Source organism: Bubalus bubalis, chromosome 9, assembly GCF_019923935.1.
Source record: "Bubalus bubalis isolate 160015118507 breed Murrah chromosome 9, NDDB_SH_1, whole genome shotgun sequence".
Taxonomy (NCBI): Eukaryota; Metazoa; Chordata; class Mammalia; order Artiodactyla; family Bovidae; genus Bubalus; species Bubalus bubalis.
Window position 1 is genome coordinate 107,447,740 of NC_059165.1, and position 23,717 is coordinate 107,471,456.

Sequence of the window (23,717 nt, forward strand, 5' to 3'; positions counted from 1 at the left end):
AAAATTATTTGTTTTTGGTTGGGTTGGGTCTTTGTTGCTGGATGTGGACTTTGTCTGTGGTCAGCAGGGGCCGTTCTTCACTGCTGGGCACAGACTTCTCATTGAGTCACTTTTCTTGTTGTAGAGCACAGGCTCTGGTCACACAGGCTTCAGTAGATGCAGGAGGCGGGCGCGGAAGTTGCAGCTCTCAGGCTCGGTAGTCGCAGCTCAGGGGCCCTAGAGTGTGCAGGTTTCCGTGGTCATAGCCCACGGGCTCGGTAGTTGCAGCTCGGGGGCCCTAGATTTTGAGCTCAGTAGTTGTGGCTCATGGGCTTGGTTGCACTTAGAGCTCACACGTGAACTCTTCCTGTGTCCCCTGCGTTGGCAGGCAGATTCCTCTCCACTGTGCCACAAAGGAAGTCCTCATAAAACTCTTAGATGAAAACATAGATGATTTTAATTATTTAAGGATAGAGAATGATTCTCAGAATGTTCGCTAACCATAATGCGTGGGGCACCCTTTCCTTCTCCAGAGGATCTTCCCGACCCAGGTACTGAACCCCAGTCTCTAGCGTCTCGTGCATTGGCAGGCGGATACCTTGTCACTTGCACCACTTGGAAGCTCTCAACCATACGGAAACAAATTTAAAATACTTGACCATATTAGAAGTAACCATGAAGATTCACCAGAAGATAGCCTAAGTTCGTAAAAGGCAAACCACACAGATATGGAAGATATTTAGAACACACAGACTTGTCAGTGCCTAGCATTTAAATATATATAAATAAACAGGCCCTTCAAATGAACAAATAATCGACAGATGCTGCTATTGAAAATAAGGCAAAAACTTTGAACAGGGACAACACAGAAGAGCAAACACTGTTGAGCGAAAACATCAGAAAGGGTTTTTTACTTTGAGTCATCAGAAAAAATGCAAAAGAGCATCGCAGGAGGTGCACTCAATCCCATCAGTTTGCCAACAGTGAGAGTAGGTGAGGGTGGAGCCTCAGCAGGTCTCACTCACTGCAGATGAGAACATGGCTTACACAGTACTGTGGGGAAGACTCTGGCCTCATAGAGGAAGGCTAGGAATGCACCCGTGACGACCTATGAGTTTGGGTTTGAATAGTGTCACCAGGAAGAAAACAGTAATGGCGAACCCAGTCCTAATGGTAAAGGTGGTCAGTTTCTCCACTCCTCAGACAGTGAAAGAGAAGACCACGGGGAGGTGCCAGTATGCAAGTTGGCAATAGAACTTATAGGCGTGGGTGCTGAGCCTAAGACATCTCTGTGGACTGCAGGTGAAACATTCCCTGCATAACCATATGGGGAAGACTGGGACACCATCTAGGAAGGTTGGGGAACACTTGCCTCGTGAACCTGCGGATGCCATGTGCAATGGACCAGTCTTTTCCAACAGCCCCCTCTGCCAACTGAGCCAGCTTACATGGAGAATGCATAAATTGTATGACTTTTGCTGAGAGAGGCAGGGGACCTCTGCAGAGCACAGGGCTGGTGCAGAGCCTGAGACGTCTCTAGCTCCACTGCCCCTTCCCACCACCCCAAATCCCAGCTCCCCATCCAGGTCTTCTTTGCCCGGGGCTGCTGTCCTGACTGAGATGGTGTCTCTGACCCCATGTATCCTCCTTTGTCCCCAGAGCCCTCGGTGGTGTTTGCCAAGGAGCAGCCGGCACGCAGTGAAGTGCAGGCCATGGCAGGGGCGAGTGCCACGCTGAGCTGCGAGGTGGCCCAGGCCCAGACGGAGGTGACGTGGTACAAGGACGGCAAGAAGCTGAGTTCGAGTTCGAAAGTGCGTGTGGAGGCCACGGGCCGCGGGCGGCGGCTGGTGGTGCAGCAGGTGGGCAAGGCGGACGCCGGGGAGTACAGCTGCGAGGCCGGGGGCCAGAAGGTCTCCTTCCACCTGGACGTCACAGGTCAGTCCTGGAGGAGGATGCTGAGCTAGCCTGTTTGCAAGTGTGAGGGAATTGGCTTTTGGTCTCACCAGACTATATGTGCACTCGCCTATAATCTTCATCTCTTCTTGCCTCTCAGTCTTCCATGTCCCATCTGGATACCTGCCGGGGTCCAGCCCCGGTGGATCCAGGGGTTTCGAAGGGCAGACGGCATTGGCGATCAGGAAACAACAGCTTATTTAAATGTTAATTAAAGATATAAAGAGCGGTTAAATAAGGATAGCTCAGTGAGGAAATTCAGTGGAGAAAAGAGGCTGAATAATTCAGCCAGAAGGTGAGAGAAAGAACGACATGGGGAGACCAAGCTTCGGTGAACAAGGCCCGCACTTTATTTTCCAAAGTAGTTTTTATACCTTAAGTCATGCATAGAGGATAATGGGGGAAGGGGTAGAGTCATGCAGTAAGCCAGGCTTTCTTCCTGCAAACTTATCATATGCAAAAGTTTAGGTGATTTGCATCATCTTCTGGCCCGGAGGCCTGTTAACATTTTAAGAAACTTATTTTTCTCTAAAGGTGATTATTCTAAAGTCAGGTGCCACCCTCCAAAAGCATTAGATTAAGTTGCATTCCTATAGGGCAAAGGTATGGTGGGCTATAACAAGAAAAAGAATTAACTCAAGGGTCCAAGGTTACAAACATTTAAGCTACTACTTACACCAATTATATTAATCAATACACTGCCAGGGACACAGCAGGTAAGGCATATGGAGACTTAGCAGCAAACATTGGCCCAACAAGTGAAAAACCCTTCACCAATACAATTTCTAATCAATCTTTTAACTGCTCAAAGGAATCTGTATTTAGACAGTTTAGAACATCTCATCCCTCTCACAGTTGGGAGGCTCTGAGCAATCACATGTGGCTGGAAAAACGTATTCAGGCAGGCTAGAGGACTTCCAAAGGAGTTTGTAGGTTGAAACACTATCACACCCAGGAACTTTATTAACTGGAGCTGTAAGTTAACTCTTTTTTCAGAGAGAGGTAGTGGGGGACAGCCCCCCCGTAAAGTCAGAGGTATAGGTGAGAGCACAAAGCAGAAAGTAGGCAGACTCTGGTTTTGGGGGTAGATGCTCGAGAATTTCCAGGGGGACTCCTGAGGCTCGATCCCGCCTTTGTGTATGCCGAACCTCCTTCCTCATAACCTTTGCCATGGGCGGAGCTCCTGCTCCCAGCAGATACCCATTTTGGCCTGGAGGAGGATGAATGGCAAGGGTGCATTGGAAAGAGGTGCGGCCGTTTCTGCCCACCTGTTTCCAGGTGGTTAGGCTCAGTCCCACTGTCTTATCACCTGCCCAGAAGCTTCTTGTTTTCCCTGGTGTCAAAACCCATTTTACCAAAAGTTTTACTTTCATTTTAGTTTCAAAGAATTTATTAAAAGAAACAGCTCATTACACACAAGCAATTTCAATATTTAATAGAGGTTTATTTAACTTAATTTCAATATATAATCTTTAAAAGAAATAGAAACAATAGAAAACAGTAACAGACTGTTGGTGGGAATGCAAACTGATACAGCCTCTAGGAGTACAGGGTGAAAATTCCTTAAAAAATTGGAAATAGAACTGCCATATAACCCAGCAATGCCAGTGTTGGGCATACACACCGAGGAGACCAGAATTGAAAGAGACACATGTACTCCAGTGTTCATTGCTGCACTGTTGATGATAGCTAGGTCATGGAAGCAACCTGGATGTCCATCAGCAGATGAATGGATAAGGAAGTTGAAATACAATGAAATATTTACTTCAGCACAATCATGTCTGACTCTTTGTGACCCCATGGACTGAAGCATGCCAGGCTTTCCTGTCCATCACCAACTCTTGGAGCTTGCTCAAACTCATGTCCATCAAGTCAGTGATAACATCCAACCATTTCATCCTCTGTCGTCCCCTTCTCCTCCAGCCTTCAATCTTTGCCAGCATCAGGGTCTCTTCTAGTGAGTCAGTTCTTTGCATTATGTGGCCAAAGTATTGGAGTTTCAGCTTTAGCATCAGTCCTTCCAATGAACATTCAGGACTGATTTCCTTTAGGATTGATTGGTTGGATCTCCTTGCAGTCCAAGGGACTCTCAAGGGTCTTATCCAGCTCCACAGTTCAAAAGCACTAATTCTTCAACACTCAGCTTTCTTTGTAGTCCAACACTCACATCCTATACATGACTACTGGAAAAACCATAGCTTTGACTAAGATGGACCTTTGTCAGCAAAGTAATGTCTATGCTTTTTATTATGCTGTCTAGGTTGGTCATAGCTTTTCTTCCAAGGAGCAAGCATCTTTTAATTTCATGGCTGCAGTCACCATCTGCAGTGATTTTGGAGCCCAAAAAAATAACGTCTCTCACTGTGTCCATTGTTTCCCCATCTATTTGCCATGAAGTGATGGGACCGGATGCTATGATCTTAGTTTTCTGAATGTTCAGTTTTAAGCCAGCTTTTTCACTCTCCTCTTTCAATTTCATCAAGAAGCTCTTTAGTTCTTCGCTTTCTGCTATAAAGGTGGTATCATCTGCATATCTGAGGTTACTGATATTTCTCCCAGAAATCTTGATTCCAGCTTGTGCTTCATCCAGTCCAGCATTTTACATGATTTATTCTGCATGTAAGTTGAATAAGCAGGGTGACAATATACAGCATTGACATACACCTTTCCCAATTTGGAACCAGTCTGTTGTTCCATGTTTAGTTCTAACTGTTACTTCTTGACCTGCATACAGCTTTCTCAGGAGGCAGTTAAGGTGGTCTGGTATTCCTATCTTTTTAAGAATGTTCCACAGTTTATTGTGATCCACACAGTCAAAGGCTTTGGCATAGTCAGTAAAGCAGAAGTAGATGTTTTTTTGTGGAACTCTCTTGCTTTTTTGATGATCCAACAGACGTTGGCAGTTTGATCTCTGGTTCCTCTACCTTTTCCAAATCCAGCTTGAACATCTGGAAGTTCATGGCTCATGTACTGTTAAAGCCTGGTTTGGAGGATTTTGAGCATTACTTTTCTAGTATGTGAGATGAGTGCAATTGTGTTGTAGTTTGAGCATTCTTTGGCATTGCCTTTCTTTGAGATTGAAATGAAAACTGACCTTTTCCAGTCCTGTGGCCACTGCTGAGTTTTCCAAATTTGCTGGCATATTGAGTGCAGCACTCTCACAGCATCATCTTCCAGGATTTGAAATAGCTCAACTGGAATTCCATCACCTCCACTAACTTTGTTCATAGTGATGTTTCCTAAGGCCCACTTGACTTCACATTCCAGGATATCTGGCTCTAGGTGAGTGATCACACCATTGTGGTTATCTGGGTCATGAAGGTCATTTTGTACAGTTCTTCTGTGTATTCTTGCCACCTCTTTTTAATCTCTGCTGCTTCTGTTAGGTCCATACCATTTCTGTCCTTTATTGTGCCCATCTTTGCATGAAATATTCCCTTGGTATCTCTGATTTTCTTGAAGATATCTCTAGTCTTTCCCATTCTGTTGTCTTCCTCTATTTCTTTGCATTGATCACTGAGGAAGGCTTTCTTATCTCTCTTTGTTATCTTCTTTGGAAATTTCTTATCTTCTTTGGAACTGTGCATTCAGTTGGGTATCTTTCCTTTTCTCCTTTGCCTTTAGCTTCTTTTCTTTTGTCAGCTATTTATAAGACCTCCTCAGACAACCATTTGCCTTTTTGCTTTTCTTCTTCTTGGGGATGGTCTTTATTCCTGCCTTCTGTACAATCTCATGAACCTCCATCCATAGTTCTTCAGGCACTCTTGTCTATCAGATCTAGTCCCCTAAATCTATTTCTCATTTCTACTGTATAACCTTAAGGGATTTGATTTAGGTCATACCTGAATGGTCTAGTGGTTTTCCCTACTTTCTTCAATTTAAGTCTGAATTTTGCAATAAGGAGTTCATGATCTGAGACACAGTCAGCTCCCGGTCTTGTTTTTGCTGACTGTATGGAGCTTCTCCATCTTTAGCTGCAAAGAATATAATCAATCTGATTTCGGTATTGACCATCTGGTGATGTCCACGTGTAGAGTCTTTTGTGTTGTTGAAAGAGGTAAACTAAAAAAACATCCAGGCTTAAACAGGACACTGAGAAGTCTTTCATTAACAGCAATCTGGAGTCCCAGTTGGGAAGAGGGCCTCAGCGGCAGTGCACTCCACAGATGCGACTTCAAATTGCAGTTTGAAGTTTACCTCTTCCAACAACACAAGAGAAGACATATACACAACGGAGTATTACTCAGCTGTAAAAAGGAACACATTTGAATCAGCTCTAATGAGGTGGATGAAACTAGAGCCTGTTATACAGAGTGAAGTAAGTCAGAAAAAGAATAGATGGAATTTAGAAAGATGGTATCAATGATCCTATATGCAAGGCAGCATAAGAGACACAGATGTAAAGAACAGACTTTTGGACTCTGTGGGAAAAGGCAAGGGTGGGAAATTGTGAGAGGATAGCATTGAAGCATGTATATTACCATATGTAAAATAGATGACCAGTGCAAGTTTGATGCAGGAAGCAGGGCACTCAAAGCCGGGGCTCTGGGACAACCCAAAGGGATAGGGTGGGGAGGGAGGTGGAAGGGGGCTTCAGGATGGGGGGACACATGTGCACCTGTGGTTTATTCGTGTTAATGTATGGCAGAAACCACCACAATCTTGTAATTATCCTCCAATGAAAATAATTAAGCAAAAGCAAAGAGTAATAGCACATATATCACCAAATTGGGCTGACCAACATCCGGACTTAAACATCATGCTGAGAAGTCTCTTGTTAACAGCAATATAAGGTCCCAGTTGGGAAGAGGACCTCAGCGGCAGTCCACTCCACTGATGAGACTTCAGACTGCAGTTTGGGGGGCCCCCGCTTATAACCTCAGGCTGCATCAGTTTGCATGCAAAAATGCAGCTGTGGTTTTAGTTTAACATTTTTATGGTGCTGTTTGCTTTATCTTGTGAGTCATAGGATTTCATTAAACTCAGGCGTGAATCCAGGGGCTCAAGAATTCCAAGACCCACTCCCTTGCTTGTCTAAAGTGCCACCTGACTTGCTATGCTTGCAGACAGGCAGGAAATGCGGGCAGTGTCCTAGCAGGTCAGAAGGAAGGTCAAGGGTCTGCTCTCCTGCTTCTGAAGCCTGAACAGTACTTCCTCCATTGTAATATCCCTGAGGGGACCCTGGTACTCCCTGATGCATGGAGGGCTAAGGCAGGCCTGTGGATACCTGACTTTCCTCCCATCATATGTCTTACCTGAGAGCAATCGCATGCCCTCATCTGAAACCTAGTACTGGTTCTTGGTTGGCTAGAGGTGTTTCAGTATGATAGATCCCAGATTAGGGTACATGTTGGCCACAAAATCTTACTTAGAATTTTTTCAGGAGTGAACTTTGGGTGATGAAATTTGAGATTTCTGGGAGGCCTTCCTTCCTTTTCCTGGGTTTAAAAGCTCCGGTTGCCCAAAGGTAGCAAAAAATGGGGCTGTGTTGTGTTGTCATGTCCTGGCAAAGGGAAGAAAGAGAGACTGATTAGTGGAGAAACACCTGTGCTCTTTAGGGAGATCTTCTTAGATCAAATATGACTTTGTTTTTGTCTTCTAAGAGTTTGGATGTTGCAGGTAAGTATTCCCCTTGGCATTACATTGTTGAATTTAGAAGTGGAAAGGAAAAAGTGGCTCTGTCACACCATTAGGCGTGGCTAATGAAGAGCTACTGTCCTAGCAGCCTCTAACTGGGGAAGCAATCTTTTTTAAAAAAAATATTTAATTGGTGGAAAATAGCTTTACAGTTTTGTGTTGGTTTACGCCATAGTACAACATGAATCAATCATAATTATATATAAATTGATTCATGTTGTACTATGGCGTAAACCAGCACAAAACTGTAAAGCAATTTTCCACCAATTAAAAAAATTTTTAAAAAAGAAGAACTATACAAAAAAGATCTTCACGACCCAGATAATCATGATGGTGTGATCACATACCTAGAGCCAGACATCCTGGAATGTGAAGTCAAATGGGCCTTAGAAAGCATCACTACAAACAAAGCTAGTGGAGGTGATGGAATTCCAGTTGAGCTATTTCAAATCCTAAAGGATGATGCTATGAAAGTGCTGCACTCAATATGCCAGCAAATTTGGAAAACTCAGCAGTGGCCACAGGACTGGAAAAGGTCAGTTTTCATTCCAATCCCAAAGAAAGGCAATGCCAAAGAATGCTCAAACTACCGCACAATTGCACTCATCTCACATGCTAGTAAAGTAATGCTCAAAATTCTCCAAGCCAGGCTTCAGCAATACGTGAACCGTGAACTTCCAGATGTTCAAGCTGGACTTAGAAAAGGCAGAGGAACCAGAGATCAAACTGCCAACATCTGTTGGATCATCAAAAAAGCAAGAGAGTTCCAGTAAAACATCTATTTCTGCTTTATTAACTATGCCAAAGCCTTTGACTGTGTGGATCACAACAAACTGTGGAAAATTCTGAAAGAGATGGGAATACCAGACCACCTGACCTGCCTCTTGAGAAACCTATATGCAGGTCAGGAAGCAACAGTTAGAACTGGACATGGAACAACAGACTGGTTCCAAATAGGAAAAGGAGTATGTCAAGGCTGTATATTGTCACCCTGCTTATTTAACTTACATGCAGAGTACATCATGTGAAATGCCAGGCTGGAAGAAGCACAAGCTGGAATCAAGATTGCCAGGAGAAATATCAGTAACCTCAGATATGCAGATGATACCACCCTTATGGCAGAAAGTGAAGAGGAACTAAAAAGCCTCTTGATATGAAAGTGAAAGAGGAGAGTGAAAAAATTGGCTTAAAACTCAACATTCAGAAAACTAAAATCATGGCATCTGGTCCCATCACTTCATGGGAAATAGATGGGGAAACAGTGGAAACAGTGTCAGACTTTATTTTTTCAGGCTCCAAAATCACTGCAGATGGTGATTGCAGCCATGAAATTAAAAGATGTTTACTCCTTGGAAGGAAAGCTATGACCAACCTAGATGGCACATTAAAAAGCAGAGACATTACTTTGCCAACAAAGGTTCATCTAGTCAAGGCTATGGTTTTTCCTGTGGTCATGTATGGATGTGAGAGTTGGACTGCGAAGAAGGCTGAGCACCGAAGAATTGATGCTTTTGAACTGTGGTGTTGGAGAAGACTCTTGAGAGTCCCTTGGACTGCAAGGAGATCCAACCAGTCCATCCTAAAGGAAATCAGTTCTGGGATTTCTTTGGAAGGAATGATGCTAAAGCTGAAACTCCAGTACTTTGGCCACCTCATGCGAAGAGCTGACTCATTGGAAAAGACTGATGCTGGGAGGGATTGGGGGCAGGAGGAGAAGGGGATGACAGAGGATGAGATGGCTGGATGGCATCACCGACTCGATGGACATGAGTTTGAGTAAACTCTGGGAGTTGGTGATGGACAGGGAGGCCTGGTGTGCTGCGATTCATGGGGTCGCAAAGAGTTGGACACGACTGAATGACTGAACTAAACTGAACTGATATATTTTATATATATGTATGCCTTCCCTCCTGAGCCTCTCTTCCCTCTCCTGCCCCCATCCCACCCCTCTAGGTCATCACAGAGCACCAGGCTGGGTTCCTTATGATATTTAGCAAATTCCCACTATCTATTTTACACGACTGTGTATATATGTTAATGCTACTTTCTCAATTAGTCCCTCTCTCACCTTCCCCCTCTGTGCCCACAAGTCTGTTCTCTACTAGAATCATTAGTACCATTTTTCTAGATTCTATATATATTGCATTAATATACAATACTTGCTTTTCTCTTTCTGACTTACTTCACTCTGTATCAGAGGCTCTGGGTTCATTCACTTCACTACAACTGACTCAAATGCATTCCTTTTTATGTCTGAGTAATGTTCCATTGTATAAATGTACCACAACTTCTTTATCCATTCATCTGCCAGTGGACACCTAGGTTGCTTCCATTCCCTGGCTATTGTAAATATTGCTTCAATGAACATTGGGGTACATGTGTCTTTTAGAATTGTGGTTTTTCTCAGGGTATATGACCTATAGTGGGATTGCTGGGTTATTTAGTAGATTTATTCTTAGTTTTTAAAGGAATCTCTGTACTGTTTTCCATAATGGTTGTATCGGTATACATTCCCACCAGCAGTACAACAGGGTTCACTTTTCTCCACATCCTCTCTAGCATTTATTGTTTGTTGATTTTTTGATGATGGCCATTCTGAGTTGTATGAGGTTTTGATTTGTATTTCTCTAATAATAAGAGATGTTGAGCATCTTTTCATGTGTTCATTGGCCATTTGTAATTCTTCTTTGGCGAAATGTCTGTTTAAGGTGTTTTGCCCATTTTTTGATTGAGCTGTTTTTGTCTGATATTGAGCTGTATGAGCTGCTAATATATTTTGGTTATTAACCCTTTGTCAGTTGTTTCATTTACAATTATTTTCTCCCATTCTTTTCATCTTGTTTTTAGTTTCCTTTGCCGTGCAGAAGCTTTTAATTTTAATTAGGTCCCATTAGTTTATTTTTGTTTTTATTAGTCTAGGAGGTGGGTGAAAGAGGATCTTGCTGTGATTTATGCAAGAGAGTATACTGTCTTTGGTTTCTTCTAAGAGCTTTATAGTTTCTGGCCGTACGTTTAAGTCTTTTGGAGAAGGAAATGGCAATCCACTCCAGTACTCTTGCCTAGAAAACCCCATGGACAGAGAAGCCTGGTGTCCATGGGGTCGCAAAGAGTTGGACACGACTGAGCGACTTCATGTTCACGTTAAGTCTTTAATCCATTTTGAGTTTATTTTTGTGTCTGGTTTTAAGAAGTATTCTAGTTTCACTCTTTTACATGTAGCAATCCAGTTTTCTCAGCACCACTTACCGAAGAGGCTGTCTTTTCTCGTTGTATATTCTTGCCTCCTTTGTCAAAGATAAGGTGCCCATAGGTGTGTGGGTTTATCTCTGCGCTTTATATCTTGTCCCATTGATCTATATTTCTGTTTCTGATCCAGTACCGTACTGTCTTGATGACTATTAGCTTTGTAGTATAGTCTGAAGTCAGGAAAGTTGAATTTTCCAGCTCTGTTTTTCTTTCTCAAGATTGCTTAGGGATTTTGTGTTTCCATACAAATTATGAAACTTTTTTGTTCTGGTTCTATGGATGTACCATTGGTAGCTTGATAGAGATTACATTGAATCTACCCACTGGTAGATGACTTTGGGTGGTATGGTAACTTTCAAAATATCGATTCTCCTAATCTAAGAACATAGTATATCTCTCCATCTGTTTATGTGATCTTTGATTTCCTTGATCTGTGTCTTATAGTTTTCAGCATACAGGTCTTATGTTTCTTTAAATAGGTTTATTCCTAGATATTTTATTCTTTTTGTTGCAATGATGAATGGAACTGTTTCCTTAATTTCTCTTTCTGAATTTTCATTGTTAGTATATAGTAATGCACGGAGTTTCTGTGTATTAATTTTGTATCCTGTGACTTTACTAAATTTATTGATTAGCTCTGGTAGATTTTTAGTGGTGCTCTTAGGGTTTTATATGTATAGAATCATGCCATCTGCAAACAGTGAGTTTTACTTCTTCTTTTCCAATCTGGATTTCTTTTATTTCTTTTTCTTCTTTGTTGCCATGGCGAGGACTTCCAAAACTATATTGAATAATAGTGGTGAGAGTGGGCACCCTTGTCTTGTTCCCAATCTTAAACTTTACTTGTTCCCGATCTTAAACTGAAAGGAAAAGCTTTCAGTTTCTCATTATTGAGAATAATGTTTGCTGTGGGTTTGTCATATATGGCCTTTATTATATTGAGGCGTGTTCCTTCTATGCCCATTTCCTGGACAGTTTTTTTTTCCTATCATAAATGGATGGTGAATTTTGTCAAAAGTTTTCTATGCATCTATTGAGATGATCATGTTTTTTCTTTCAATTTGTTAGCATGGTGTATCACACTGATTGATTTGCATATATTGAAGAATCTTTGTATCTCTGGGATAAATCTCACTTGATCATGATGTATAATTCTTTAAATGTGTTGTTGGATTCTCTTTGCTAGAACTTTGTTGAGGACTTTTGCATCTATGTTCATCAGTGATACTGGCCTTTAATTTGCTTTTTTTGTGATATCTTTGTCTGGCTTTGGTATCAAGCTGATGGTGGCCTCATAGAAGCAGTTCAGGAGTTTTCGTCCCTCAAACAGTCTTTATTTTGTTGCATTTTCCTAACGGTCTGTTTCTTGTGGCTGGAACTTAAGGCAGTCCAAGAAATCAGGTTATTCTTCTGGGAAGAGAGTCTTCATGCCAAATAGGGCTGGGCTACCATGCCATTGACTCCTAGGTGGCAATACCTATCAGGGCAGGATGATTTATGGGTGTGTATAGATACCCCAGGTCCCACCACCATGCATCTTTGTAGAATGTGGTTTTCTGAGAATAGAAGAGAGTGTTCTAAGATAAAACCATTGAAAAATTGTGGAATTTGGCTAAATTCTAGTAAACTATATGAAAGAGGACAGAAGACAGAAGTCAGAGTTGTATGACTTGTCAGTCAGTAGGACTAATAACGAAAAGTCAGCCCTGTAGGTCTCTGGTATGGTATACAAAATTTCCTGGAAAACTCTTCTTCCATACTTGTGGAGATGATCTTAGAGACAGAAAAAGGAGATACCATCCATAACTGTCTTCATGTACAGAATATAGCATCAACACCATAATCACACAAGAAAGGCAGGGAGAATGAAATCCAGACAAATCTACTGCAAATATCAAGGTCAAAATAATAAATTATAACATTTGCTAACAAAATGAATTCAGCAATGTATCCACAGTTAGAGACCAGTGATGAAATTCCAGGATTGCACGTTGAATTTAATGTTGGCAATGTGAATAAATAGAAAGCTGGACAGTAAGAGATTGAATGCAGAAAGATGTGACCATCTTCATGAGTTCAGAATCAAATGGTTGATTAAACTTGAATGTCATACATTGAGACAAAAAGTTTTCTAAATTGAGTATTAGTTCCTGCCATAAAACTATTGGTGAACTGTATAAAAATGTTCTTAATTTTTAATGTAAAATTCCTGCAGAACTATAACAACATCTCACTTGAGATGGGCAAGGAAATCTTTGACATGAGGCACAATACAGATAGGCGACTAACCCCTGAGTTGCATAAGGAGGAAAATAAATTACTTGCCAACAGTTTTGGCGAAAACTAAAGGTAGAATTTGCTGATGATGGGATGATCAACTCAGACAATCCCAAAGATAAATGATTAGACTGCATAGGATTCTTGAATAGGATCAGTGTGTAAAAAATTAACATGCAGAAAACATTTCTATGTCTTAAGGGGGCAAGGAATGCTTGGAAAATGAAATACGTGTGAAAGAGTTAGATAAAAGTTGCTAAGAGACTGTGAGTGGGGAAAGGATTCAAATTCTTGAGAGACAGTCAGAGGTTGCAATAAAGGGGTAGAAATCTGGGTGAAAAAAATCAAAGGTGTTTATTAACAATCAAAATGGAACCAAATTTGTTTTGTGAGTGGTCAGATGGAAGAATAGAGAAGGAAATGGCAACCCACTCCAGAACTCTTGCCTGGAAAATCCCACGGACGGAGCAGCCTGGTAGGCTACTGTCCATGGGGTCGCAAAGAGTCGGACACGACTGAGCGACTTCACTTTTCAAAGGCAAGATGCAGCCAATACACTGTTTTCTTCAAGAAAATCATGGTGGGAGCATATACTGGGACCTGATGTCAGGAATTATCATAAGGCTGCAGTTTTCAAGATAAGGGGATCCCAGTGCAGGAATAGTTACCACATCAGAGGAATAGAAGACTGAGTTCAGAAGCAGTTCATTGCATAAATGGGTTCTCATCCCCCATTCCCTCTCAAGCCCCCTCTCTGTGTCCTCCTTTTGTTACTGTGTTGTCTGTAAGAAAAGTCAAGGAAGGATGTTGTCTTCATAAATGGTGCTTGGACCACTGAACCATAGGGAAAAAATAAATTGTACTAACAGTTCACACCACACACAGAAGTAAACATGTAGTAGGTTAGAAACCTCAATGTAAAAAGTAAAACCCCCAAAAAACCCTCAGATGAGAGTGTGGTTTCTTTAAAGACTAAGGTAAAAAAAGATTTCTTAAATAGAACAGAAATACTTTACACTCAAAGGGATGGACAATGTGACCCTGTTGAAAGGAAAAACTTTGATTTATCACAGGTTTTAATCAGAAAGTGAAAATGCGAGTCACACAGTTGGGAATATCCTTAAAACTTACCTATGTGTCATTCTTTGGTATTTAAACCATAAAGAGCGGCCAGAGGTGAATCAAGAAAAGAGAGGGTCTACCAAGGGTAAGTGGGCAAAAGATTTGAATAGTGTTACTGGGAAGAAGAAAACAGTAATGATGAACCCAGTCCTGAGGAAAGGTGCTCAGCTTCTCCATTCCTCAGACAATGACAAAGAAAGCCATGGGGAGGTGCAGGCACTCCCAGCAGATTGCCACAAGTTGATGAGAGTAAGAGTAGGCATGGGTGCTGAGCCTAAGACATCTCCATTGATTTCAGATGAAAAGTTCCTTGCATAACCATGTGCAGAAGACTGGGGCACTATCTCGGAAGGTTGGCGGACATTTGCATTGTGAACCTGCAGATGTCATGAGCAGGGGCGATGTCTTTTTCAAAAGCCCCTTTCCCAGGCCAGTTGACATGGATCTGTGGGAGAATGCATGTCTTGTGTGACTTGCTGCTGAGAAAGAGTTTTCCTCTGCAAGGCACAGGGCTGGTGCAGAACCTGAAAAAGTCTCCAGTTCCATCACTCCTTCCCACCACCCTGCTTCCCAGCTCCCCATCCAGGTCTTCTTTGCCCAGGGCTACTGTCCTGACTGAGATGGGGTCTCTGACCCTGTGTATCCCTCTGTCCTCAGAGCCCTCGGTGGTGTTTGCCAAGGAGCAGCCGGCATGCAGTGAAGTGCAGGCCATGGCGGGAACCAGTGCCACGCTGAGCTGCGAGGTGGCCCAGGCCCAGACGGAGGTGACGTGGTACAAAGACGGAAAGAAGCTGAGTTCGAGCTCAAAAATGCGTTTGGAAGCCAAGGGCTGCACCCGGCAGCTGGTGGTGCATCAGGCGGGCAAGGCGGACACCGGGGAGTACAGCTGCGAGGCCGGGGGCCAGAAGGTCTCCTTCCACCTGGACGTCACAGGTCAGTTTGGAGGTAGTAAGTTAGCCTCATGTGGAGGTTGATGGGACGGGCTTGCACCCCTGACAGACCCGATGATCTTTCCACTAGACTTCATCTCTTTTGGTCTTCTGTCCTCCCACCCCCATTTTCATACCCAAGGCTGGGGCAAAGGGAGCTGGATGGGAGGGTGTGAACAGAAGGGAGAAAGGCATTCTGTAAACCCAGAGTGGCGTTTCCACACAGTGATGCATGGTTGTCAGTTCCCAGCATCTGCCCAGGGTCGTCTGGGTGTTCCCTGGTGTCTGGGCCTCTGGTTCTGTCTTGCACTTGGAGTCTGCTGTAAACCAGATGCCTTTCAACTGTGGGTATGTGAATTTGCTCCTCTTGGCTGGCCTGACAGCTCCTAGATGCCCCACCCAGCAATGCGTGTGGGTTCACACTAGGATTGATGTTTGGATTTCATTAAACCAGGTGCAGGGGGAATTTCTACCACACTGTTGTGCTTGCTTTATCTCAGGAATGAGCTGTGGATTTACCAGAGTTTCAGTTGTTCTGGATACTCTTTCTCCTTGCACTGGAAATTGAAATTATCTGTGTATCTACATGGCTTCTGAGGTGGCTTCGTGGGTAAAGAATTTGCCTGCAATGCAGGAGATGCAGGTTCCATCCCTGGGTCGGGAGGAGGGCATGGCAACCCACTCCAGTGTTCTTGCCTGGAGAATCCCAGGGGCAGAGCAGCTTGACGGGTTATAGTCCATGGTGTCACAAAGAGGTGGCTGAAGGGACTGAGCACACACGTACATACACACATCTAGGTCTGTTTTTCTTCTAATATGTGTTCAAAGTAAACAGAGAGCAGAGGATTGGTTGATGTGTGCCTGAAATATGCACATGTGAGGTCTGGAATTCTCTTTTCAAAGCAAATATTGATTTCCTTTGTCATCTGTTGGAACATTCTATGTCAGAATTCTAGTTGGACTCTGATTTATAGATTTAGACTTGAAGAGGAATAGTCACTTCTCCTATACCAATATACATGTATTTTTAAAAAATGATATTTTAGGAGAATATGGCAATTTTTTTCATTACAATAAATATGAAAGGCTTGACAAATTAAGTTCTTAGAAAATTATATACCAAGTGACACAGAAACACTGGACAACTCAAATAGTCTTAAAACCTTTTAAGTAATTGGAATCATAATGAAAAATCTTCCCATAGAGAAATATTTAATCCCTATAGTTCCACTGGTAAATTATATGAGCTACTTTAAAAAGAAAAACTGTATTCATGGAGGTTTTTCTGGAGAATAGAAAAATGAGATAACAGTCTCTGATTTGTTTCATGTAGATAGTGTAACACTGATACCAATATCTGACAACGAAAGGAGTAAGGATTGAAATTATTATCAATCTATTATGGATAGCAAGGCCAAAATCTGAAAGAAAACATGATCAGAATAAGTTTAATAATATATTAAGAGGATAACTGGTGATACACTGTGATGAAAGTCATAGTCCAGAAGTGCAAGATTGTTGAAATACTTGAAATTTTAGCAAAACATTCTGTTCATGACATGCAGAGTAAAGTATTGGATGAGATTTGGCATTATAAATAGAGAAAAAATGTTTAATGAAGTTTGCATCAATTTTTGCCATAAAATTCTTAATGAATTATAAATGAAACAATTCTTTCTTAATTTGATCAACAACTCTGCAGGCAATCCAGCTAATTGCACACAAAAAAGTGAAAGTTTGAAAGCTTTGCTGTGAGATAGAGAACCAGACAAGGAAACCCACTGTTACTGCTTTTATCCAACATTTTACAGCACAGTTAGGGAAAAAATAAAGTAATATAAAAGTGTGAATAAACAAAAGTGGAATTCACAGATAATACGATTTACCCAAAGATAAGTTATGAGACAATAGGATAGTTAAGAATGATTACCGTGGAAAAAGTTAGTAGGAAGAAAACAAACTTCTGTGTCTAATAGTAGCAACACATGTGTTGAAAATGAAATTTTAAAAGAGTTAAAATAGCATCAAAGCAATCATTTTTTAATTATAAGTCTAATAAAAGGTTCTGAGAGGCTCTGTGGTGGGGAAGATTATTGGAATTTTTTTTTTTTTTTTAATTTTATTTTATTTTTAAACTTTACATATTATTGGAATTTTTTTGAGAGACAGTCAAGAAGTTCTAAATAGTTTGGTAGAAATCTACAGAAGAATCAAAAATGTTCAATACAAATTAAAATCCAAAAAAAAGTTTGTTTAGAGGGGACTTTGAAAATTGACAAGTAAATTGCAAAGACCATATACACAGTCAATGCACTCTTGAAGAGAGCAAATATTTGGTGATATTACCAAATATCAAGACTACTATAAAGCTATAGTAATGAATACAATAGTGTCTTGTTGCAAAGATAGACACACAGGCCAAAGCATCTGAAGAGTAATTTCAGACACAGACCTGAATAATCGCATTTCCCTTCTCCTTTTTAAAAATTATGGAATGGTGCAAGGCATAGAGGCAACATAGTTTTCATAAATGATACTTGAACCATTTAACCACATAGAGAAGAGATTAGACCAGTAAGTCATACCACACACAGTCAACTCCTGTTGGGAAGAGACCACAGAATAGAAGGGAAAATCAGAGATGTAAATTACTGTAGGATAAAGAATGACTTCTTAGAATACAAGTGTTCTAGCGACGGAGCAGGAGCAGGAGCCATAATGAAACAAATTTGAAATACTTAACTAAAACTAACCATGAAAATTCATCAGAAGTTAGTATTAGGTGACTAAAGGGCAAGCCACACAGACGTGGAAGACATTTAGAACACACATACTTGTCAGCGCCTTGCATTTAAATATATAAAAATGTCCTCAAAATGACAGAAGATGCTATTGAAAAGAGGGCAAAATCTTTGAACAATGACGATGCAGAAGAGCAAATACCAGTGAGCAAAAATATCACCAAGGGTTCTTTCCTTTGTGTCATGAGAAAAATGCCAAAGAACGCCACAGGAGGCACACTCACTCCCACCAGATGCCCAAGATGAGAGTGGGCAGGAGTGGAGCCTCAGCAAGTCCTGGTCACTGCGATGAGAACATGCACATTTCTGTGGGGAAGACGGGGCTTCATCTAGGAACGCCCCCGTCATGACCCCACAGTTCCCATCCTATTAGTAAGTGGGTAAAAGATCTGAATAGTGTCACCAGGAAGAAAAAACAGTAATGCTGACCCCGGTGCTCAGGGGAAAAGGTGCTTGCTTACTCATTCCTCAGACAATGGCAGAGAAAGCCGCAGGGAGGTGTAAGCACTCTCCCCAGATTGCCACCAGTTGGCAATGGTAAAAGTAGGCAAAGGTGCCAGCCTCAGACATCTAAACGGACTGCAGGTGAAAAGTTCCAAGAATAATGTTATGGAAAGGACTGACACCATCTGGGAGGGTTGGGGAACACATGCCAGGCATGAGCAGGGAACAGGTCTGTTCCAGTGGCCACCTCTTCCTCCAATAGCTCACATGGATGGACCCAGAGGAGAATTCATAAATCATGCTACTTGCTGCTGAGAAAGTTTGGGTGACCTCGGCAGAACACAGGGCTGGTGTAGAGCCTGAGAAGTCTCTAGTTCTGTTGCTCCTTCTTACCCCACCCACAACTAACTCCCCATCCTATTCTTTGCCCGGGGCTGCTGTCCTGCCTGAGATGGGGTCTCTGATTCTGTGTATCCCTCTGTCCCCAGAACCCTCGGTGGTGTTCGCCAAGGAGCAGCCGGCACGCAGTGAAGTGCAGGCCGTGGCGGGGGCGAGTGCCACGCTGAGCTGCGAGGTGGCCCAGGCCCAGACAGAGGTGACGTGGTACAAGGACGGCAAGAAGCTGAGTTCGAGCTCAAAAGTGCGTGTGGAGGCCACGGGCCGCGGGCGGCGGCTGGTGGTGCAGCAGGCGGGCAAGGCGGACGCCGGGGAGTACAGCTGCGAGGCCGGGGGCCAGAAGGTCTCCTTCCGCCTGGACGTCACAGGTCAGTCCTGGAGGAGGACGCTGAGCTAGCCTGTGTGCAGGTGATGAGGAGACCCGCTTCTAGCCTCACCAGACTTGGGGAGTCGCCCGTAACCTTTAGGACTTCACACCTTCCAGTCATCTATGTCCCCTCTTGGTACCCATTTTGGCTGCAGGGAAGGCTGCATGGGGAGGGTTCTTGTGGAAAGAGGAGGGCCTTTTTGTGTCCATCTGTGTCCTACCAATGAGGCTCAGTCACACTGTCTTATTAGCACCTGCCCAGAACCTTCCTGTTGTTCCTGCTGTTAGGACCCTGGCTCTCCCTGACGTTTGGGGGCTGAGGTGGGCCTGGGGTATGATTGTCTCCTCCCATCATATGTCTTTCCTGAAAACTAGTACTCACCCTCATCTATAACCTCGTGCTGGTCTCAGCTGGCCAGGGGTGTTTCAGTTTGGTCGATTCTGGATTAAGGAAAATATTGGCCACACAATCCTACTTGGAATTCTCTTAGGAGTAAACTTGGGATGATGAAATTTGAGGTTTCTGGGAGCCCTGCATTCCTTTTCCTCTGTAGAGAAGGTCTGGTTGCTGGTAGGTACCGAGAAATAGGCTGCTTTTTGTTGTCACTGCCTTGTGACAGGAAGAAAGAAATGATGATGGTAGAGACTCACCTGTGCTATTTAGGGTGATCTTCTTAGATAAAATATGATTTTCCTTTGTTTTGAAATCGGCTGGATGTTTCAGGTCAGTATTCCTCTTGGCATGACATTGAAGAATTTAGGAATGGAGGGAAAAGTCATTTCTACCTCATCAGTGTGGACTGTTAAGAAGTTACTGTCCTGCAAGCCTCTGACTGGCAAAGCAGCGTTTATTTCCTTGCATTTTCCTAGTGGTCACTGAGTGTCTCTTTCTCATGGCCGAAACATCGGGCAGTCTAAGAAATCAGGTTATTCTTCTTCTGGGAACAAAGGCTTCATGCAGAATAGGGGTGTGGGCTTCCGTGCCGCATTGTCTCCTAGGTGGCAACCCCTAAGGGTTTGAGACCGTGCCGGTGCAGCAGGATGTATGGACCCCAGACTCCACCGTGCATCTTTGTAGATTGTGGTTTTTGAAGCACATTGAAGAGTACTTTAAGGTAAAAACCTTTGAAAAATTGTAAAATGTGTCTGCTGCTGCTGCTGCTAAGTTGCGTCAGTCGTGTCCGACTCTGTGCAATCCCATAGATGGCAGCCCTGTCCCTGGGAGTCTCCAGGCAAGAACACTGGAGTGGGTTGCCATTTCCTTCTCCAATGTATGAATCTAAAACCTAGTAAAATATGTGAAAATCAGACATGCAAAGATAATAGAGAAAACTCAAAGAATTGGAGGACTTGTACTTGTAATCAATAGGACAAATATTGAAAGGCTTGTCAGCCTTGTAGTTCTCTGGTAAACTGTATAAACATTTCAGGAAATTGTTATTCCATGCTTGGAGATGGTCCTAGAGAGAGAAGAATGAGATACCCTCCATAACTGCTCATGTACAGAACATAACATTGATACCGAAATTGCTCCGTAAAGCCAAAGGGAGGATGACATACCAGACCCACTTGCCATACTACTGAGAGTATCAAAATTATGAATTAAACATTAACAAAATGAATTCAGCAGTGTATCCAGGGGTAGAGATCAGTGCTGAAAGTCATAGTTCAGGATTGCATGTTATATTACCGTTGACAACGTTGATAGATAGAAAGCTTGACGTTGGATTAAATGCACAAAGATCATCTCGTGAGTACAGAATAAAATGGTTGAATGAACTTGCATGTCTTACACTGAGACAAAACGTTTGATGAAATTGAGCATCAGTTTCTGTCGTAAAATTGTTAGTAGACTGTATAAAAGATATCTTCTTTTTAATGTTATTGCATTCTGGCAAAAACAACAACAACATCCCACTTATGGTATACCTGGAAATCTTTGATGTGAGGGACGGCACACTCAGGCCATTCTACCCACTGAGTTCAGTAAGGAGGAGAATAAAATCATTGGCAAGGAGTTTTGAAAAACTAAAGATGGGATTTGGTGTGATGATCAACTCAGACAATCCCAGAGATAAATGATTAGGTTGCATCTGTTTCTTGAGTAAGCTAAGTGTGTAACAAAATCAGTATGCAGAAATTATTTCTACATCTGAGTCCTGGAAGGGACCACTTGGAAAATTAAATTTGTGTGAAAGAGTTAGACTAGCACAATTTTATCATGTTTCTAATTCCCAGGCCTGACGAAAGTTGCTAAGGGTCTGTGTGTGAGACATTATTTGGGATTCTTGAGAGGCAGTCAGAGGTTGAAATAGATGGATAGAAATTCAAGGGGAAAAAATCAAAGATGTTTATTAACAATCAAAATCGAAACCAGTTTTTTTGGGGTTGGGTCAGATGAAAGAAAAACAGGCAGATTCGAAGGTAAGGCACAGCCAATGTGTTGTTTTCTTGCAGAAAATCAGAGTGGGAGTCTTTACAGGATGTGATGTCAAGAATTATCATAAGGCTGCAGTTCTCAAGACAAAGGGGTCCCAGTGCGGGGATGGTTACCACATTGGAGGAACAGAAAACTGAGTTCAGAAGCAGTTCATAAATGACTTCCCAGCACGACCGTCCCTCCCTCACCCAACACCGTTCGATTGTTTCTGTGTTGTCTGTTCAGAAAGTCCAGGGAGAATGTTGTAGAAAGAAAGGGTGGCAGGATCACTGAACCACACAGAACACTTAAATTGTACTAACAATTCACACCATACACAGAAGTCAACTCAGGGTGGGTTAGAAACCTCAGAGTAAAGGATAAAACCAAAAAACCCCTCAGATAATAACATGGTTTCTTCAAAGACTTAGGGTAAGGAAAGATTTCTTAAGTAGAACACAAATGCTCTAAACTCAAAGGGAAGAAATGGACATTGTCACACTATTGGAAGGAAAAACTTTGACTTAACAGAGGACTGGATCAGAGAGTGAATATACGAGTCATGCGGTTGGGAATATCCTTAAAGTTTACCTGTTTGTCATTCTCTGGCACATAAATGAGTAAAAATTGGCCGGAGTTGAATCAACAAAAGAGAGCGCCTCCTATTGGCAAGTGGGCAAAGATTTGACTCGTGTCGCCAGGAAGAAGAAAACAGTAATGGCAAGCCCAGTCCTAAGGGGAAGGTGCTCCGCTTCTTCATTCCTCAGACAGTGACCAAGAGAGCCACGGGGAGCTGCGAGCATCCCCCAGATTCCCCCAGCTGACAGTACTAAGAGTAGGCAAGGGCGCGAGCCTCAGCCACCTCCACTGACTGCGGGTGAAAAGTTCCCGCATAATCGTATGGAGAAGACTGGGGCACCATCTAGAAAGGGTGGGGAGTCGTTGCCTTGAAACTTGCAGATGTCATGAGCAGAGAACAAGTCCATTCTCAGGACCTCCCACCCAGGACCTGCTCTCAGGGACCTGTGGGAGAATGTGTGAATTGTGTCACTTGCTGAGAAAGGCAGGGAGACCTCTGCAGGGCACAGGGCTGGTGCAGAGCCTGAGAAGTCTCCAGCTCCACCATCGTGCTGCCCAGCCCCCTCCTACCTCCCCATCCAGGTCTTCTTTGCCCCGGGCTGCCGTCCTGACTGGAGAAGGCAATGGCACCCCACTCCAGTACTCTTGCCTGGAAACTCCTGTGGATGGAGGAGCCTGGTAGGCTGCAGTCCATGGTATCGCGAAGAGTCAGACACGACTGAGAGACTTCACTTTCACTTTTCACTTTCATTCGTGGGAGAAGGAAATGGCAACCCACTCCAGCGTTCTTGTCTGGAGAATCCCAAGCACGGAGAAGCCTGGTAGGCTGCCATCTACGGGTTCGCACAGAGTTGGACACGACTGAAGCGATTTAGCAGCAGCAGCAGCAGCCGTCCTGACTGAGATGGGGTCTCTGACCCTGTGTATCCCTCTGTCCCCAGAGCCCTCGGTGGTGTTCGCCAAGGAGCAGCCGGCACGCAGTGAAGTGCAGGCCGTGGCGGGGGCGAGTGCCACGCTGAGCTGCGAGGTGGCCCAGGCCCAGACGGAGGTGATGTGGTACAAGGACGGCAAGAAGCTGAGTTCCAGCTCGAAAGTGCGTGTGGAGGCCACGGGCCGCGGACGGCGGCTGGTGGTGCAGCAGGCGGGCAAGGCGGACGCCGGGGAGTACAGCTGCGAGGCCGGGGGCCAGAAGGTCTCCTTCCACCTGGACGTCACAGGTCAGTCCTGGAGGAGGACGCTGAGCTAGCCTCTGTGCAGGTGATGAGGGGACTCGCTTCCAGCCTCACCAGACTTGTGTGCCCTTGCCTGGATCCTCCATCTCTTCAATCCTCCCTGTCTTCCCTGTCCCAGCGTGGTCCCCATTTTGGCTGGGGGAGCATGTAAAGGGAGGGTGCACTTGCAAAGAGGAGGGATCATCTCTGTCCACCTGTTTCCAGGCAGTGAGGCTCAGTCGCAGTGTCTTAGCACCTGCCCAGAACCTTTTTCGTGTTCTTGCTGTCGGGACCCTGCCTTTCCCTGATGCCTGGGGGCTGAGGTAGGCCTGAAGATAGCTTACTTTCCTCCCATCA

The 23,717-nt window shown here is 43.5% G+C and overlaps 1 protein-coding gene across 12 annotated transcripts in view; it reads left to right on the plus strand.

The window, feature by feature from the left end:
- The window catches only part of OBSCN (obscurin, cytoskeletal calmodulin and titin-interacting RhoGEF), a 231,037-nt gene that overhangs the window by 45,477 nt on the left and 161,843 nt on the right, over positions 1-23,717 (plus strand). For 6 of the 12 annotated variants that reach the window (XM_045166786.1, XM_045166791.1, XM_045166796.1 and 3 more), the window contains 4 exons: positions 1,639-1,914; positions 14,872-15,147; positions 18,877-19,152; positions 23,091-23,366. In XM_045166786.1, coding sequence (XP_045022721.1) covers positions 1,639-1,914; positions 14,872-15,147; positions 18,877-19,152; positions 23,091-23,366 — 1,104 coding nt within the window. The remainder of the gene's footprint in view (positions 1-1,638; positions 1,915-14,871; positions 15,148-18,876; positions 19,153-23,090; positions 23,367-23,717) is intronic. The other 6 variants (XM_045166789.1, XM_045166795.1, XM_045166794.1 and 3 more) reach the window with 4 other exon arrangements.